Source organism: Otolemur garnettii, unplaced genomic scaffold (genome assembly GCF_000181295.1).
Source record: "Otolemur garnettii isolate 467f Iridium unplaced genomic scaffold, OtoGar3 scaffold00046, whole genome shotgun sequence".
Classification (NCBI taxonomy): domain Eukaryota; kingdom Metazoa; phylum Chordata; class Mammalia; order Primates; family Galagidae; genus Otolemur; species Otolemur garnettii.
This window is the reverse complement of record NW_003852441.1, coordinates 12,778,077-12,797,871: the sequence shown is the minus strand read 5'-3', so window position 1 is coordinate 12,797,871 and position 19,795 is coordinate 12,778,077. Positions and strand designations below refer to the sequence as shown.

Genomic DNA, 19,795 nt, shown 5'->3' with positions numbered 1-19,795 from the left:
TGGCACGCCAGCAGGGGTAGGAGGTCCAGTTTTTAGGGGGTCTCTCCTGTGGAATAGAGTGGGAGGAAGTTTGAACTCTACTTGCTTGTTTGCATGGAGTATACTGCGAGCCCTTGTTGTGGAGGAGGGGACTCATGTCCACTTGGTGGTGGATTTTGTACCTTTTGGTTGTATTTTGGGGGTCGCAGTTTGCCTCAGGAAGGTTGAAGTGCGCTCTTCAAACTTCTCTCTTGTCTCTGCTCCAAACCATCAGCTAATTTGCTAAGCTTTTGTCCTTTCAGCCTCCTGCTGAATGGAAGCTTTTGTAAAAAGCTGGCTGCAGTCAGCCATCTTCAGCCTCTCATCAAGCGTTTTGTCAGGAGGGGTTGTCATTGGCTGAGCTGTTGTCCAGGGGTGCTTGGCGTCACCTGATATGCCAACGATCTAAGGGTAGTTTTACAGTTAGGGACTTTCCAGAAGAGGGTTGTTTGTTCACTTCTGATAAGCTGGCTCCACTTGGACTGATTGACCTTGCCCAGAAGTGTCGGGGCAGGGTGGGGGGGACGTCTGTTCCCTTTTGATTGGCTAGTTCCACCTGGACTGATCAACTTTGCCCAGAGCAGGTGTCAATGGGCCTGAGTTCTAAAATGGGGTCTTACTGACAGAATGGAGTTACCTTGGCCTCTTCATTCCCCCCTTGAGTTTGTTACTGTCTGGGCTGAATCATAGGCCCAGGGGGGTTTCTTGTTCTGAGGGCTGGTACTGTGACCTCAAGACTAAAAGTTGGACAGTGTTGACCCGTTCTTTGATAAAAGATATTAACTTGTTTAGAATACAAGGACCAAAAGTTAAAGTAAGAATGAGAAGTATTATGGGGCCAATTAGGGCAGAGATTAAAGTGGTCAGCCAGGGGGATTAATTAAACAGTGACTCATACCAGAAAGCCTGCTCTTGTTGTTCTAATTCTCTTTCTCTTAATCTTTTTCATAGTTGAGCCATGGAATCCCTTATAACTCCTGAGTGGTTGGTGTAAAAACAACATTGTTCTCCCAGTGCAGCGCATAGGCCCCCCTGTTGCATAAGGAGCAGGTCTAGCCCTCTCCGGTTTTGTAAGGCTAATTCTACTAATGACGATAGGGACTCTTCCAACTGGCTGATGAAGTTTTCTATTTATTTTAGATCTGGGTCTATAGCAGTTTTGAGTAGCTGATAATTTTTATCCTGTATTATAAGGGCCAAGGTTCCCAACCCAGTGGAGCCAGAGATCCCTAGTCCTACTAGAGAAGAGAGAAGGACTGCGGTAGCACCTTCTGAGGACTGAGCCAGCTTATCAGGGCAGGGAAAAAGTAATTTTCATTTGGTCTTCTGAAAAATAGGTTATCATGGGGAACAGCTGGACTATGATGAAGTACCCTGGGGCTTGATTTAAGATTGTGTTGTGCACACAGGAAGTTAATCCAGTTGTGCAGGCCCACCAGGTGTCAAGGGCTGGGGTATAATAAGTATTATTTTGGCTATGTTGTGTGCTGTTGCACAGGGGTAGGAGAAGTCTGGTGATAGTGAGGAGATTAGACAGGTTCCCTGTCCTTGGACCTCTTGAAGGGTTACTCTAATTTTTTCCTTTTCTCATTGGCAGTGACTGGAAGTATTGGTTGTGCTAAAAGCACTGTTTAGAGCTAAGGCCTGATAAAATGGTAGTTGGGGCTTAGGCACAACCAGTGCTCTTGGGGTGTGAGGAATTTAGGACCCAGTAAGTGCCTTGTAAAAGGTTCCAAATGGAGGTGGTTCTTCGGGTTTTAGTTTCCCTCAGGGCATTCTGGGGCTGTGGGGGGGCATTGGGTTTGGTGGTGGAATTCCAGTAATGTCTGGAGGCCGTTCTGGGGGTCTTGTCTGTGGGTTAGTATTTAAAAATGAGCTGGGTCTCATGGGTGTGACTACAGGTGCCACTGGGGGCCATTCTAGTTGTTGAACAGTAAAAACAAGTCTGTTGTCATACCTAGTCTGGTACAATCATAGCCTCCATGTTTTGCCCATCTCCCACCCTTGGATCTTTTTAGCCCGCTCTGTGAAAGTTAGAGTCAGGGGGTTACACAGAGGTTGGCTACATGGCCCCCCAAGCCCCCCTCCTTTAGTGGTGCCCCACCTTGTTGTTGTTGACCTGGTAGCCTTGTGGACCTGGATGAGATCAGTTTTGACAGGAGTGTTCCAGTTAATCCGGTCAGTAGACTCGCACCCCCAGTAGGAGCAATAGAAGTCTTGGGGCCCCCCACATTTTCTTACCCAGTCTTGTCCCCTTTCTGTCCCAGGAGAGACACAGAAATAGGTATCACTCAAAGCTGCTCTCTGGGATGGTTGAGTACAGCTGGAGACCCAAGCTCCCCCTGGTGTTTGATCATGTATGTCCCAGGTATTGGCAGTGAGGGCATGCAAGTCAAATTGGAGGGTCGGCCACCAAGTATTGGTGTGGGGGGGTGGAGGCCCAAAGTCTGATTCACGGTGTGGCCCATGATAGCACTTACAATTTTCTTTCTTTCTTTCTTTCTTTCTTTCTTTCTTTCTTTCTTTCTTTCTTTCTTTCTTTCTTTCTTTCTTTCTTTCCCACAGCACTAAATGTTATTAGGGATTTCAACAGGGTTAAATTTCCAGTAAAGAGGGAGTCCTAGTTAGCACAAAAGCCCATGAAGCCTCTTCAGATCTCATAGTGAACTACCAGGTCAGGTTCTTTGGTAGGATCACCTCCTCGCTCCAGGTATAAATTATTATAAGGATACTGTATTGGCCCCACAGGCTGGTAGGTGGGGTACATCTCCCCAACCCAGAAAATAAAAATCATGTAGGCCACGAAGCCGAAGAGTTGCTTACACATGACATTCCAAGAAACAGGTGTGGGCAATGTGTCCACACGGTTCCTGATATACGTGTCTGGGTCCCAGTGTATTGGTTCACTCCAGTTCAACCTCAGGTCTGAGTGGTCCCAGTCATACCATGGATCCCTCTCGTGCTGTGAGCAGTTAGGGAGTTTTGGATAGTCACCATACCCCATGCCATCGTCTGGGTAAGGCTCATAGTCTTCTGCACACATATTATACTTCTTGGTGGCCGCGGCCCATTCTTCTGGCATCTTAGGATAGGTCCCTGGGAGCATATCCTTCATCGTGTGGGAGGCTGTCCATGCACCTAATGGCCCCACATTCCAGGCTGCTCTTTGCAGCCATTGTACTCCCAGGACTCTCAGGACCCCCATCCTGGCCGCCACCATCTTCACCTTCTTCCAGCACTTACAATTATCCAGGTGACATTGACCAGGGCATGGGGGTTGTTTAGGGCAAAAAGGAGTGGTAATTTTAGTAAGGCAAAAAGGAACATTAGGCTCAGCCTTTGGGTGGGCATCTCTGCAGCTTGAGTTTTAGCGGGTTCTTGGATGGCTGGATTTTCCAGGCAGGTTGGTAGTCTTCTTTTTCTGCATGGAGGTCGGCAGGCTGGACGTGGGAGTGGTGGACCCATGCGGCGATTCTGTTGACTTTAACGGCCGTTGGGGTAGTCAGGATGATGACATATGGTCCTTTCCACCTCGGCTCAAGAGTTTCTTTTCAATGGCATTTGACATACACCCAATCTCCAGGTCAGTATCCGTGAGGCTCAGGTGGGAGATCCTTCTCACATATAGCTTGCAGCTGAGGCCACATCTGTTGCTGGATAATATATAGTAAGTCCAGAGAAGAACGGAAGTCTGAGCGATCAAATTCCGTTACTAACTCTGGTTTTAGGTTAGGTAAGATGGGGGCAGTCTGCCAAACAATATTTCAAAGGGAGTTAAATCAAAGGTGTAAGGAGAGTTTCTTACTCTATAAAGGATGAAGGGGGAGGAGAGATACCCAGTCACTGCCAGTTTCTAGGGTTAATTTAGTTAATGTTTCTTTTAAAGTTCTATTCATTTTCTCTACGTGTCCTGAACTATGGGGCCTATAGGCACAATGTAATTTCTAATTAATATTTAGGAGGGAGGCTAGGCTTTGCTGTATTTGGGAAACAAAAGCTGGGCCATTGTCAGACTCTATTTGGGCATGAAGTCCATACCTTGGGATGATGTTTTCCAGCAGCTTTTTACTTACCATGGTTGTTGTCTTGGCCTTGGTGGGGAAGGCCTCCACCCATTCTGAAAAGGTGTCTATGAAGACTAAAAGATATTTGTATCTGTATTTACCAGGTTTTATTTTCGTGAAGTCTACTTCCCAGTATGCCCTGGGTTGGGTCCCTCTTTCTCGTGATCTGGGGGGCCTGGTAGTGGACTTGGCATTCACCATCTTGCATGTCATACATTTGGAGGTGACTGACAGTGTTTTGGCCTTGAGGTTGAAAACTCTGAGGGGCATTTTTCCCAATAAGTCTTTAATTTTCCATGGATCCATGTGTGTGCTGTGATGGATTTAGTGTACTAGGTCCAGGCTGAGTTTATCCAGAAGGATTAGTCTCTTATTCAGTGTGTAGTACCATTCATTTTTTTGGTAGTGAAGGGGGATCTTTTGTTTTATCTGTGCTAGGTCCTCCTTGGTGTACTCAGGAGTGGGCAATGTGGGAGCAGGCACAGGGGGCAACTGTGCCATCAAAGTCAGGGTAGTTGGAGGGTCGTCAGTGAGGGCCACTTCTTGTGTGGCAGCATCTGCTCGGCAGTTCCCTCTAACCACTGGGGTAAGGAGTTTTTGGTGCCCAGGGCAGTGTATTATGGCTATTTTCTTTGGCAGCCAAAGTGCCTGGATTAAGTCCAATATTTCTTGTTTATTCTTAATTGTTTTTCTGCTGTTAATAACCCTCTTTTCCAGTAGATGGCATTGTGTACGTGTGCCATGGCAAAGGCATAGCAGCTGTTAGTGTATACATTCAGCCGCTTGCCCTTACCCATTCAGAGGGCTTCGGTCAGGGCATCAAGTTCTGCCCTCTGGGCTGAAGTTCCCAGGGGCAGAGTTTTAGCCCATATTACTTTGGTCTCTGTTGTTACTGCTGCCCCTGCATACCTGGTGCCATCTTTGATGAAACTGCTACCATTTGTATACCACGTGGCATTGGCCTGCTGCAGGGGCTGGTCCCAGAGGTTGTCTTGGATGCAATGGGCTTGACTCAGGATCTTGGAGCAGTTGTGGAGAGGCCACCTCAAATCCAGGTCAGGCAGCAGGGTGGCTGGATTGAGGGCTGTGCTAGAACTGAATTGAACTTTTGGGGGGGGTTAGGAGTAGGGCTTGATAGTGAGTCAGCCTGGCATTTGTCAGCCAGCAATCAGGAGGCTGCTTGAGTACCCCCTTGATGGCATGTGGGGTTGTTACTGTTAGATCTTGTCCTAAAGTTAATTTATTTGCATCTTTGACTAATAAGGTGGTAGTGGTGATGCTATGTTATTTGCATCTTTGACTAATAAGGTGGTAGCGGTGATGCTACATAGGCAGGGGGCCATCCTGCTACCATGGGATCTAATTTTTTTGACAAATAGGCCATGGGTCTCCTCCATGGTCCCAGAACCTGGGTTACCACTCCCTTTGCTATCCCTGCTCTTTCATCCACATACTAACAGAACGGTTTTGTGATATTGGGCAGGGCTAAGGCTGGAGCACGTAGGAGTTCAGTTTTTATAGCCTCAAAGGCATGGGTTAGGGATTCTGTCCAAATTAAGGTTCCTGGCCTTGGGTTTCCTCATACAGTGGCTTTGCCTTTTCTGCGAATCCTGGGATCCACAGCCGGCAGAATCCTGTGGAACCCAGGAATTCCCTGACTTCCTGTCGGGTTTTTGGGGTAGGGATTTTTAGTATGGTTTCTTTTCTTGAGTCTGACAGCTATCTCTGTCCCCCCTTGAGTATGTAACCCAAGTAGATCACTTGGGTCCTACAAATTTGGGCCTTTTGGGCTGCAGCCCTGTACCCACTGTCACCAAGTGTCTTAAGCAAGTTATGGGTAACCCGCCAGCACTTGGCTTGACTGTCTGTGGCTCCTATGAGGTCATCAATGTACTGGAGCAGACTAACTTTGGGATTGACCCTCCGGTACTCACTGAAATCTTCATGTAACGCCTCATTAAAGATGGTGGGGGAGTTCTTGAATCCTTGGGGTAGTTGTGTCCAAGTAAGTTGTCCGTTGAATCCATCTGTGGGATCATGCCACTCAAATGCAAACATGGGTTGGCTTCAAGGGGTCAGAGGCAGGCAGAAGAATGCATCTTTTAAGTCTAAGGCAGTGTACCATTGCCGGGTCGGGGGTAAGGTGTTTAACAAGGTGTAGGGGTTAGGCACCATGGGGTGGATGCCAGCTGTCTGTTTATTGACCTCCCTGAGGTCCTGGACTGGCCAGTAGTCATTGGAATTTGGTTTCTTGACAGGCAGTAGGGGTGTGTTCCAGGGTGACTGGCATGGAACCAACACCCTTAGTTGTCTTAAACATTTTATGTGGGGAGTAATGCCTTCCCGAGCTTCCCTGGACATGGGGTACTGCTTTACTTGTATCAGCAGGGTCCCAGCTTTTAGTTTCACTACTACTGGAGGGTGATGGGCTGCATGCCCCATCCCCCTGGTTTCTGCCCACGCCTTTGGGAATTTAGACAGCCATTCCTTTAGGTCCAATGGTGGGTAGGGATCAGCCTGAGTCTCATGAAGTCGGTGCTTATCAGACAGTGAGACCATTAACACACAAATAGATTTCCCATCAGCATGGGTGACTTGAACTCCTTGAGATTGGAAGTGGATAAGGGTCCCAATCTTTGTTAGTAAATCTCTCCCCAACAAGGGATAGGGGCACTCAGGTATGACCATGAAAGTGTGGGATACCCGGCCTGTCCCTAGGTCCACTGTCCTTCGAGTAATCCATGAGTATTGACTGGTTCCTGTTGCCCCTTGAACCTATGACTTACCATTTGACAGCACTCCAAGAGGTTACTTGAGGATGGAGTGCTGTGCTCATGTGTCCACTAGGAAATCAATGGGTTTCCCCTCCACTTTTAGAGTTACCCTGGGCTCAGGGAGGGGCTCCAAACCCTGTCCCCTCTAATCACTAAGTTCACCCAGCTCTAGGACTCCAGCCACCCCGACCTCAGGCCCGTGACAGGAACTCCGGGCATTCTCTCTTCCAGTGTCCCTTCTTCTTACAAAAGGCACATTGGTCCTTCTTGAGGGGGGTCCTTCCACCCCCCCCAATTCTCTAGCTTACCTTCCCCCTTCCAGGGGCATCTTGGTGACCTGCTTGTTGCTCCTGTAGTGGCTAGTAGTACTTTGGCCAGGCCTTGGGTATGTTTTTTGTTGGCTGCGATCAATGATCTGGTCTGCTTTTCTTCTGGGGTTTCCCAGTTATTGTACACTTTCTCTGCCACTGCTAACAGTTCTGAGATGGTTTTGTCTCCCAGTTGCTCCAGGCGCTGCAGCTTCTGATGAATGTTGGGCGCCGACTTGTTTATGAAAGCCATGATCACTGCTGACCGGTTTATGGGGTCTTCAGGGTCCATGGTGGTGTAAGTACGATATGCCTCTAGGAGGTGCTCCAGAAAAGCTCCAGGGGCTTCCTCCTTACCTTGCTGGATCTGACTTTGGCCAAATTAGTGGGCTTTCAGGCTGCCGCCCAGAGGCCTCCCTAAGAACCTGACGGTAGACCTTGATTCTCTCCTTACCTTCAGGGGTGTAATAATTCCAGTCCAGTCAGGTGAGGGGGAACCCTCAGCCACCCTCTCAGGGTTGGAAGTAGGGTTCCTGTCATCCCCTGGGATGAGTTTCTGAGCCTCTGCCGGGATTCTCTCTCTCTCTTCCATTGTGAATAGAATTTGGAGGAGCTGGCTGCAATTGTCCCAAGTGGGCTGGTGGGTGAACAAGATGGAATCTAACAAGTTAATCAACCCACTAGGCTTTTTGAAAACGGGGGGTCTGCATCTTCCAATTATACAGGTCACTTGTGGAAAATGGCCAGTATACCACATTTTGATGCCCTTGAGTGTCTGGGGGCCTTATGGCCCTCAGGGGAATGCTGTGGAGTCTGGTTCAGAGCCTGCTCTCTGAGCGCTTTCCCTCTGGGTTTTTCCCCTGATGTGTGGTTCCTCCTCTCCCTTGGCCCCTGCGGGTGCCAGTGGTTCTGCCTCATTTCCTCCCACCACTTGGTAATGGAGTGGTGTCAATAACATAGCCTCCTCACGTGGATCAGTGGAAGGGGACAGGACCGGGAAGGGAGGTGTGGTGGGCTTTCACGTTCTGAGGGTCAGAACTGCAGGGTTAGGGGGAAGGAAGGGTTTTAACCAAGCAATGAGGGGTGTGGGATACATAGGAATAAGTAGGTTAGCAGAACGACTTCGAAAGGGGAAAAATCTTGCAAAGTCCCTTGGAGAAAAAGATCTGCAACCCACTCACAAATGTCCTCAGGGGCATTTGTTATGTAACAAGACCAATCCTCCAAGAGGCACCACACAAATGATTGGAATTTACACCTCAAACACAAACTAACAGACATACATTCCAAACGCACCGCTGGCTTCCCCGGCAGTGTTAACTTGGCTGCCTGGGGGCACTCTAACCCACTGAGCAACTGGTACCCTGGTGGTGGGGACTCTAACCCCTCCACCAGGCTTTCTGTCTGGCCACAGGGACTCTAATCCTCAGTCAGATCAGCCAGGTGAACAGGAGACGTCTCTCTCAGTTCACAGCTGGGTCCCTCTATTGGCACGTCTGCCTAGGGCCCCTGGCTACCCAAAACTCTAGGTGCCACAATAAGACGAGACAATGGCTAGACAACTGACACACAACTCACCGGTGTAGAACACTGTGTGAGGTGGAGTCTCAGGGGTGTCTATCCAGGATGAGCCCCCAAATGTTGAGACTGAAATTGCAGCTGAGAGGCCACCGTACACACATGTAAAAGCAAAGGAGTGTCTTTATTCAAGCATATGCCTGGGTCACTCCACCTAACAGCGTGGCTGTGGAGGGGCGACCGTGAAATGAAGCGAGGAGAGGTTTTTAAAGTGTATAGAGGAATTACATCAAGCATTTTGTCAGGAGGGGTTGTCATTGGCTGGGCTGTTGTCCAGGGGTGCTTGGCATCACCTGATATGCCAAAGATCTAAGGGTGGGTTTACGGTTAGGTATTTTCCAGAAGAGGGTAGTTTATTCACTTCTGATAAGCTGACTCCGCTTGGGCTGATTGACCTTGCCCAGAAATGTGGAGGGGAGATGTCTGTTCCCTTTTGATCGGCTGGCTCCACCTGGACTGATTGACCTTGCCCAGAGCGGGTGTCAATGTGCCTAAGTTCTAAAATGAAGTTACATTGGCCTCTTCACTATCAACTATACCAACCACTGAAAGAATGAAGAGTTATAGCGAATAAGCCAATAAAGTATAGTAAGATGGTGGATTTAAATTTAATCATATACATAATCACATTAGATGCCAATTGTCCATCCCAATTAAAAGGGAGAGACTGTCAAACGAATAAAAAAGCAAGACCCACCTCTCTGCTCCCTACAGGAAATGCACTTCAAAGACAAAGATACAAATAGGTTAAAAGTAAAAGAATAGACAAAGATATACCATGCTAACACTTCTCAACCAATATGCTGAATTGGCTATATTTGTATAAGAAAAAGTAGATTTCAGAGCAAAGACTATCTTCAGGGATAAAGAAGGTCATTTCATTTCAAGTCACCATGAGCATGTAACAATTCTAAGTATTTCTGTACTTAATAGCAGAGCTTCAAAATGCCTAAAGAAAAAAACAATAGAACTGCTAAAAGAAATAGATAAGTTCATAATTACAATCAGGGATTTCAACAAGCTGTTTTTAATAATTGATAGAACAAGTAGACCCTAGTGCACATGTGAAAGATTTGAAGAATGCTCTAAAGCAATTTAACCTAATTGGGAAAGGAAGTACAACTGTTTTTATTTGCAGGCATCATGATCAGCTATATGAAAATAAGAAATACTTAGGAATAAATCTGAAGAACAATGTGAAACCTGTATGCTGGACACTACTAATCATTGCTGTGAGAAATTAAAGAACTAAATAAATTGATTTATATAAGATGTCAGTACACATCTATTAGATTCAATTGGCACACCACTTTGGAAAATAGTTTGGCAATTTCTGAAGAAGCAAATGATGAATGTATAGTGATAGAAAAGAGAGCCATGGTTGCCTAGAGAAGGGGAAGGGGCCAGGAAGGGAGGAAAAGAAGGATTATATAGAGGCAAGAGAAAACTTTTGAGACAGAGTCTCATTCTTTTCTTTTCTTTTCCCTCCCCTTCCCTTCCCTTCCCTTCCCTTCCCTTCCCTTCCCTTCCCTTCCCTTTCCCTCCTCTTCTCTTGTTTTGTTTTGTTTTTGAGATGGAGTCTTACTCTGTCAACCTGGGTAGAGTACTGTGGCATCATAGCTCATAGCAAACTCAAACTAACTCTTGGGCTCAGGTGATCCTCCTGCCTCAGCCCCCCAAGTGGCTGGGACTATAGGTGCCTGCCACAATGCCCAGTTAATTTTTTCTATTTTTAGTAGAGATAGGGTCTTGTTGTTGCTCAGGTTGGTCCCGAACTTCTGAGCTCAGGCCATCCACCCACCTCAGCCTCTCAGAGTGCTAGGATTACAGGTGCGAGCCACTGCACCTGGCCAGACAAGAGAAAACTTTTTGGAGGTAATAGAAATGTTCATTACCTTAATCATGACAATAGTTTAACAGGTATATGCATTTGTTAAAACATATTCTACCCTTTCAGTATGTGCCATTTATGGCTTGTCAATTATACATCAACAGATCTGCTTTTTGAAAATCAAATGGAATGTGCTTATATGTGGAAATGCAGGCTGTTTTCTCACAACAGTGATAAGAAAAATCTACAAAAAAGTAGAATCTACAAGGCAGAGGGGAGACATTTAGGCTTTTAGATTTATTTTTCAGAATGACTAAGATCAGAGAACGACAGAATGAGTTCTTGCTTTGGCTGTGATTAATTCATCCTGTTTCTTTGAAGTCAGCCAAAATTTGCAGTGTTGAATTGCCTGAACAGTTTTTGTGGAATAATGAGGTTAGTTGAAAATCAGCATACCTGCCTGGATGAGGCAAAAGGCAAATCCTTGTTGTGTTTAGCTGTGGAAGAATCACAAAGCTCCGAGAGGACCATGTGCAGTGGTGGTGACTTGGACCACCTTTGGAGAGATGTGAGGAAAGCCTATTGCCCTTGAGGGTGTGGAAGGGGCTGGGAAGCCTTATTGACTGTTCTTTTATATACAGTGCATTTGCCAGATGTTGGATGCTATAGCTGTCAGTGGCTATGGAGGTGAGAACTTGAAGTTGCAGCTGGAAACCATTGCCAGCTTGCTGTTCCAGGTGGTGAGTGCCGTGGTGCTTTAAGTGTTCTGGGCTTGCCCTTTCCCTCTTTTGGGGGGTGATGGCCTCCCCAGACCAAGTCATCACCTATACACAGCACAGGTGTCATCTTCATTCTGACCTTAGCTGCTGTACACACTTCAGGCTTCCTTAGAACAGGCACATGCCTGGATTTGGGCACAGAATATGATCTTCCCCATGAGGTCAAATGGATATGTCCTGTATGTTTCCTGGGGTGACAGGCATTTGTTGCTTTCTTTAAACTTTGTAAATGGGCACAAGGTTCAAGCCTCTCCACCACCCTGTGGGAAATGGCAGGTCTTCTGTGTTGTGGAGTAGGAAGAGAACCATTAAGATTTTGCAAAAGGGTGATACCTTTCTTAGGTTTCATTTTTTTGGCCACTGACTTGCTCTCCCTGGGGAGGGGAATGTGGATTCCTGGGTTTAGATTTTCTGTTTTACCTAAAGCCAAGCACTATGCCTGTCACGGCTTCATGCCTCAGCTTCCTCATCCATGACTAGGGGCCCTACTTTCAGTCCTCCCTGTCTGATGGCCTTGATCTTCCTACAGCTGAGTGAAAAAGTCATCCAGTCAGAACCCCTCTCTGTACAGAGCCACACCTCAGCCCTGAGAGCTTTCTACCTGCTGAGTAAGTGGAAGCCTTTCTCTGGCCCTAGGTATTTGTATGTGCACAGGGGACATGTGTATGCCCAGGACCACATTGGTCTCTCCTTGGACTGAAGAGACAGCTAGGGTCCCATAGGGGGTGCTTCCATCCTTCTAGACAAGATGGAAAGTAATTCATGAGTGCTTCACCTGAAATTAAATGAATCTGATAGGGCACAAGCATTGCCTATTCTCTTTTGTCTACTCTCTTAACCTGGAACCAACTTCCCTTTCTTTTAGGGGGATCCTCAGCTCAGAAAGGAGATAATGTCACTACAGCACTCTTGAGCAGTGTGCTGATCTAGGGTAGGGCCTGCCGGGGATAGGTAGGGGAGGACCAAGGTCTGGCTTGGGAAGAGCCTCTGGCACTGTGGTAAGTGCTGGACAGGTTCTGGTTTTCTTTCTTCCCCCTTCCTTTCTCCACCATAAGGGACCCTGATTTATCTAGCCCATGGTGTCAGTGGTTTGCTGGAGCATTACTTACTCCTGCTTATTACCTGCCACTGACACAAGCCTGCAATTATCTTGTCTTCACACCCTCTTGACAGGCAAATTATACAGGGATCCTCTGTTTGAAATGCTTCAAGAAAGGATGAAAGCTGAGGACCCGGAAGCAGTCGTGTCAACACTGGAGGTCTTCAAGGAGGTCTTCCATGGAGGTGAGGGGGAGTAGGGTGAGGTCCTGGTGTTTCAGGACTTGCTCTCTGGGAGATCTCTTTCCTTTGGGAGAGACAGTTCAGTCTAATGGTTAAAGGTACTGGTTTAATCTCGAAGTCAATTCAGTAGGTTTAAATCTTGCCTTTGCCTCTTGCTACCTGTGCAAACTGGGTCAAATTCCTTTTAGTTTGTGACTCTATTTCCTCATTCAAAAAAATGGAGTTGGGTGGCACCCATAGCTCAGTGGGTAGGGCACCAGCCATGTACACCGAGGCTGGTGGGTTTAAACCTGGCCCAGGCCAGCTAAAACAACAATGAAAACTACAACAACAACAACAAAAATAGCGGGGTGTTGTGGCAGGTGCCTATAGTCCCAGATACTTGGGAGGCTGAGACAAGAGAATTGCTTAAGCCCATGAGTTTGAGATTGGTGTGAGCTTGGTAGGGGGCCCATGGCATGGGTAGATGCCATGGCACTCTACCCAGGGTGACAGCTTGAGACTATCTCAAAAAAAAAAAATGGAGTTAGTAATATTACTTACCTGTAGGGGATTTTAGTGATGATGAAATGAGCACCATGTGTGAGATGCTACAACAGTGATTCCTGTGCAGTTGGTTTTAGAGAAGTTTATCTATGACCATTGCCTCAGAGAACAGGCTTCATTCCCAGTCAAGCATTTTTGTTAAATGTTCACTGTGTGCTCAGCACAGTGCAAAGCACTGAGAATACATGAGGGCAGAATACACAGGCCCTGCTCCCTATGAGCCTGCTTTTGGGCAGGGTAGATGAGACTGTTCCTGTGAAGAAGTAATGCCTGGGAATGTGCACTGCATTGCTGAAGCAACACGACAGGAGTGCAGGAAGGGATCAGCCGGGCTTGGGACAGCTTCATGGAAGAGATGACTCAAAGGTGGGGATGGAGAACATCACTGGAGGCTAGGAGTGGTAGCTTATGGCAGAGAAGAATGGGGTGCAGGCTGAGATGCACAGAGCAGGCTGAAGAGTGGGTTTGTGTGGGCAGTCACAAGAGAATGGTGAGGACAGGGGCTCCAGTACCAGCTTGATGAAAAGACTGTTTCAGGGGACTTTTCTGTCTAGTGTGGGTGGAAGGCAGAGGAGTGGCTGAGACACCTCTGGAGACTCTACTTGGCCTTTGAAGACCAGCCCCCCCCCCCCAAAAAAAAACTCTTCCCACCTGTCTGTCCTCTTGTGTCTTTTGGGACAACAGTGGAGGAGGAAGGAAGCTGCCCTCCAGCCAGCCGCATGTCTGTGTTTTCTCTAGTGCCCCAGACAGAGGAGCTGAAGAGGGACATGATGGACTCCATTGTTATGGTGGTGCAGGAGGATCGTAAACCAGTGAGCAGAAGGGCTGCCTGTTTGTGCTGGGAGGGCCTTGAAGTCTTACTCATGGAAGGAGAGGGTCAGGGGAAAGAGGAGGAAGGGAGGGCCCCCTGCCCAAGCCAGTTCTGGCCTCAGATCTCCACCCCTGGGTTATATTTGGGTTTTTCAAACCCAGGATGAGTTAGGGAAGTGTACAAGTGGTTCCTACTGGCTTCCTCCAGAGCGTTTGCTATGTGTAGCACTATGGTGTCCTCGGGGAAGCTGTGGAGCTCCCATTGACACTAATCAGTTCCCTCTCTGAAGAGCTCAATTTGCTTAAAGATAGAAAGCTCCAGACATCATGTCTAGGGTGGGACGTGAGAAGATGTTTTTGAATAAGCTCCATAGCCAGGGCTAGAGGCTGCAGAGACTCCTGGCTCTGGATAGTACAGAGCAGATCATTGAAATAGCAAGAATAGTTGCTCTGAGAAGCCCCAGGCCCTGGAGTGGGAGGCTGCAGTGGTGGGAGAGTGGAAGATACAAGACAAGCAGATAAAGGGGAGGGGTTTATCTGTGGGGTTATTTTGGGGGTTTGAGTGCCAAATGTAGGACAATGGCATCATCTTAAATGACAAGGGCTCAAATCCCCAGAAGGCCCTTAGGACTTGCAAGATTCATTACTGGCTTGACCTTTGAAGGCCAAAACACAGGGCCTTTCCTGGACTCAGATTCTCCCCTACCCAGATATCTGGGGACATAAAGTGTGGGCAAGCTTGGTGCTTAGAGTTCTCCAGGAGGATTGTAATGTGGGTCTAATGTGGGTCAGAACTTCCTGGGAGCATCCAGAGTGGTTGGGTTTAATGTGCTGTCATAGCCACAGGGTACACTCCACGAGTCACAGTGGAGCTGGAATCGGGAGGTTGAAGTTCCATGAAGACCTCCCTGGCCTGCTATGGTCCTCTGTGTCTTCACCTGAGGCTCAGAGGGCCTCTCTGAGGTCCCTTGCTGTCTGACATAAGATTATCTGTGACCTGGCAGGTGCGCACAGCCCTCCTGAACTTCCTTGAGATGCTGAGCCATCTCGAATACTTGAACCTTCCCAAGGGAAACATCATCATCAAATACCTCATCAAACTCAGTGGATCAGAGCCCGTGGTGAGTGGGGCTGGCCCTGGCCCTGGGGGTCCCAAGGGAGGGAGCCAGCCTCGGGGGGAGGACAGGGAGGAAGGGTAGGGTAAAGAGCGGTGGGGAGACAGGAGGATGGGTTGGTAGGACAGGGTGGGGTTTTGGTCAGGGGAGGCCTTGCCCAGGAGAGGCAGCTGGCATTGCTTTCAGATTTGAGTTCTTTTTTCCTTCCTGCAGAATGAAGAGGCTATCCGAAACCAATGTTTCAAAATCCTGCAGACGGTATAAACAACTGGGGTCAAAGAGACCTCTCCATTTTCTCTTCCCCCAGCTCTCAGCCCACTCCTCTGGCACCACACTCCTTCTCTTCCCCTCCCCTTTATCTGCTTGTCTTGTATCTTCCACTCTCCCCATCACTGCAGCCTCCCGCTCCAGGGCCTGGGGCTTCTCAAAGGAGGGGCTCAGCAGAACACACAACAGTCACTGGGTGGCCAGTTTGGAAGCCTGAGCCCGAGTTCCTCTGCCAGCATCTGTCTGTGACAACTTGAACAAACTGGTCTCTGGGCTGCACTGTCTCCTTCTGTACAAAGCAGGGAGATGATATGCCCCTGTCAGCTCACAGCTATCCCCAAGGCTTCCTGGGAAAAAGAAGGGACACAGCTGAGGCGGGGGGGCTCTCCTGCATGCAGCCGCTGTCCCCTCCCAACAAGCCCTGTCTCCTGATCTTTTACATTTCTTCTGCCTCTGGAATGTTCCCCAGGGAAGGTGATGACAAGTCACACAATTCTAAATTGAAAAAAGCTCCTCTATCTGATCAAGTCCTTTCTGGTGTCTTTTTAATAACAACTGTAGTGACATTTTCCCAGTACAAAGTGAGAAGGGAGAGAGGCAGAGGCAGGGACAATAGGAAGGCTTGGGTTAGAAGGGGCTGTGTCTCAGGCCCCTCCAAGAAAGCCATCTGAGGTCATGGGGTTGGAGGACGCATTATGGGGCTGATTTGGGGTCAGCACTGAAGCCCTGGCTTGTCCACTGCCAGGTACCCTTGCCCAAACTGATGACCTTGGTGTGTGAGCCCAGCAACGCTTCAGCCTTCGTGGTCCTATGTGAGAGTGCCACAGAGGTAGCTCTGAAGGCCCGGGCCCAGGGAAAGTCCCCCTATCTCAGCAGCTTCCAACTCACTCGTGAGTATAGGGGCGGGGAGCTGCTGGGAGGAGTGGCCATGCAGGCTCCAGCTGCTCCAGGCATGGGAAGGGTAGACGCAGGCTGATGCCCTGCTGGGTACCAGGGTACAGGCGTGTGGCCCAGTGAGGCTGCAGGCCATGAGAGCTGTGGAGGAAAGATGAAGGGTTAGGGTCATAGCCGGAGCCCATCAGCCCTCAGCATGGATGGAAAGGAGCCTCTTCTGGAGCAGAACAGCCCCCGCCCACTCAGCACGGGTCTCCTCTGGCCTTTGCTCCTTTTTGTCATACCCTGGGGCACACATGTGGAAGCTTGTGGGCACACAGACCATCCTGTCCTTGGTTCCTCCTCTGTCCCAGCTCTGAGCCTCACTCTACACTCGCCGACACCTGACCTCTCACCCAGTGGGGTGAGCGTGTCCATTTAGCACTGACTTGGTGTTTGTTGATTTCATAAGTTGGAATGACAGAGGTTTGTTTCTTAGGCTTGGTGGAAATGTCCCAGGCCTCTGGCAATGCACAGCTGTGCCTTCTCCACTTTGCCTTTGTTTTTCCTCTGAAGTACTGAGGATGGGCTGCCATGGAGGGGGGAGTCTGGAGATGGGCCCCTGGAACACGCACTGATGCTATCCTCTTCCTGTGTCCTCTCTTTGACATAGCCTCTGAGTTCGTCTCCCCACAGAAACTCCTGACCCATCTTGTGGTAAGTGATGCTGGGGTGGATACTGCATCTCCATCCATCCGTCCACAATAGCTGAGTCACGCTCTGGTCCAGGCATTACCCTGGATATGGAATAAGGGGGCCAAGGACCTTGGAGGCCCTGGGGAGGGGCAGCCTAGGCCACAGGGCTTAGGGGAGGACACTGAACACAGGGGGCGGGGCCCAGAGCATGGAAAACAAGGGCAGACCAGGAAGGCCTGGTCATCTCCTGTGTGGCCTCCTTGTAAGCTTCTCTGTGAACTTGAACAAGTCCCCATGCTCTTCTGGACCTCATTTTCTCAGTTTCTCTATTTGCCTGGCACTGTGATAGATGTTATGAACACATGGAGAGGTGAGGTATAGCCCTGCCCTTGGACCTGCCCTTGAGGTGTTTGCAGCATCAGTGAGAGAAATGGCTCTGAGAATGAATCTAACCATGCAGAGTGATGAGGGCATTAACAGAAGAACCCACGGGGAGGGGGGGTCTCAGCAGAGCAATGGCTAACGCGGCCTCCTGTAGTCACAGAGGGCATCACAGATGAGGTGGCATCTGAGGACATTTGGGGGAATATGCACAACAGCTGGAAGAGAATGGGGAGGCTGAGCTTCGGTTCCAGCACTCTGTGTGTTTGTTCTCATGTTCGTCTTTCCCTTCCCTTAAATTCCCTCTGCCTGCTGTGTGCTGCTCCATTTCTCAGCTGTGTGCCCAGCAGCCCTACAGAGAAAAGGTGTTTGGCATCAGCTCCCTAAGGCTCCTCTATGCCCTGCACCCCATCACATCTCTGCACCCTGTCGTCAATGCGGGCGTGGGCCAGCTGTGGATGAAGGAGATCCCCCAGATGTTGAAGATACTGGAAGGTGAGGGGTTGGTGGGAGGTGAAAGAATGGAGCTGGGCAGCAGGGCTGACTCCAGAAGGGCTGGTCTCCCACGCATAGGCCAGAACTCCCTTGGGGTAAGGAGCACTGGGGCAAGCCTGTCTGTCCCTCGGGGTGCCATCTGGATGAGTCAGTTTCTGGGGGCCCTGCTGTCCCTTGAATGCAGGCACAGGCCAGACCTCAGTGACTCTGGAGTTCCCTGCTGACTTCCTAGTGGGGGAGGACCAGGGCAGGGTGTGCGCCTGGGACCAGGCAGACCCAGCTTCAAATCCTCATTTGGACACTGGCCAGTTGTGTAGATTTGGCCTTGGAGCCTCTGTGAAGTGGGGCAGCAGTTCTGTTGCAGGATTGGGGAGAGAGTGAGATGCGATGCTGGGCGTGCAGCCCCCGGCACAGTGTCCTGACATAGGCTCTTTCCCTGCTGGGGCCTTCAGTCCATGCTCTCTTCTGTCACAGAGCACACAGAGAAGACCCTGAATCAGGAACAGTGGGAGGCCAGGCTGCTCCAGGTGAGCCTTCCCTGAGACCTCTCACCCCACAGTGTGGCTCCCTCCTCAGGGCCCTCAGGGAAGAATGGCCCCAGGCTCCCAGTGGCTGAGGCCACCATCAAGTGACCTTGCTGACCATGGGAACTGCCTTCTGGGCACCTTGTCTCCTGGCACCTGCATCAGATTCTCAGACTCTGCCCTCAGCCTCAACCCCTCTTCCACCCCATCACATTCCCTCCTTCCATGGAGAATGAGGAGAAGACCTCTGGAAGGGTATCCATGGGCAAGCGATTTTGCCTTTCCAGGCCTCAGCTTCTCCATCTGTAAAATGGGAATTAACATTCCTCCTCTGCACAGAAGCAAATGGGATAATTCAGGAGCAGGGATTATCAGCTGGAAAGGGTCCTCTCTCCACTTGAAGGTGGCCCTACCTTTGTCGTCACTGTATTGTCATTCTCTGTCCTGGACCACCCCGTCCCTGCCCTCTGTGTATTTCAGTCTTCCCTGCTTCTGGAGCTCTTTCTCCCTCTTTCCACGCAGCACCTCGTGTCTCTTGCTTCTTTCTTACCCCACTTCCATGTTCAGTGTGGTCCTTTTCTCCCTTCTTCCTCAGTTTTCCAATCAGTCACTGGCGGCCATCAATGATGACAGGTGGCTGGAGCAACTCTCCATGAGCGTCCTGGACAGGATAGTTGGGAACCAGGACAACCAAGACAAGCAGGAGCAGAAGGTGCGTCCGTGTGTGTGCCTGGTCGTGGTGCAGAGGCCTGGTGGGGGGAGGGCTATGGATATGCTCATGAAGACAGACCATGGGGGCCAGAGCATAGTGGTGTCCCTGGGCCCTGAGGAATCGAGGGACAAGAGGTCAGAGAGCTGGAGGAGGAACCATAGTAAGATCATGTGTGTAACGTTGGTGGCGTTTAGGCTTCTTTATCACTTTGCCATTGGTTGTCTTAATTGTGCTCCAGCTCATGTGTAGCAGAGGGGAGCTGGTGCTGGGGTACTGTGGAAAGATTATTGCCCTGCAAGTCAGATTTGAGCAAGTTGATTCCCACAATTTTTGAGGGCTTCCCACAGATTAAGGACCATGCTTGGTGTTGTGGTCCAGGCTTGAATAGGAAGGAGATAAAGGGAAGAAGCTAAGTAAAGATATGGTCTGATCCCATGAGGAGCTTTGCAGGTGAATTGCACTGCAGAGCCTCTCCTGCCATGAACCCAGTGAGGGGACTTTTGAACCTACCCCCTACCTCCATCCATCATTGGTTTCCTTGGTTTATCTAGGGAATGGAGGCGAGAGGGGCAAATGCAACCACCAGGCACCTTCAGGCAAGGAGGGTGGGATGAACCTGTGGGAGGGGAGTGCTCTTAAGAAGCCTGCAGCCAGGCTCGGCGCCTATAGCTCAACCGGCTAAGGCGCCAGCCACGTACACCTAAGGTGGCGGGTTCGAATCCCCAGCCCGGACCCGCCAAACA

The 19,795-nt window shown here is 49.5% G+C and overlaps 1 protein-coding gene and 1 pseudogene across 1 annotated transcript in view; one reads left to right on the top strand and one right to left on the bottom strand.

Annotated features, from left to right (window-relative positions):
* LOC111725682 (maestro heat-like repeat-containing protein family member 1) overlaps nt 1-19,795 on the top strand; it is a 73,224-nt gene that overhangs the window by 23,692 nt on the left and 29,737 nt on the right. The window contains exons 7-17 of the mRNA XM_023514066.1: nt 11,215-11,313; nt 11,882-11,960; nt 12,526-12,636; nt 13,918-13,991; nt 14,994-15,110; nt 15,318-15,362; nt 16,117-16,261; nt 16,918-16,961; nt 17,657-17,816; nt 18,291-18,343; nt 18,936-19,052. Coding sequence (XP_023369834.1) covers nt 11,215-11,313; nt 11,882-11,960; nt 12,526-12,636; nt 13,918-13,991; nt 14,994-15,110; nt 15,318-15,362; nt 16,117-16,261; nt 16,918-16,961; nt 17,657-17,816; nt 18,291-18,343; nt 18,936-19,052 — 1,044 coding nt within the window. The remainder of the gene's footprint in view (nt 1-11,214; nt 11,314-11,881; nt 11,961-12,525; nt 12,637-13,917; nt 13,992-14,993; nt 15,111-15,317; nt 15,363-16,116; nt 16,262-16,917; nt 16,962-17,656; nt 17,817-18,290; nt 18,344-18,935; nt 19,053-19,795) is intronic.
* LOC100953150 lies at nt 2,622-3,238 on the bottom strand (annotated as a pseudogene).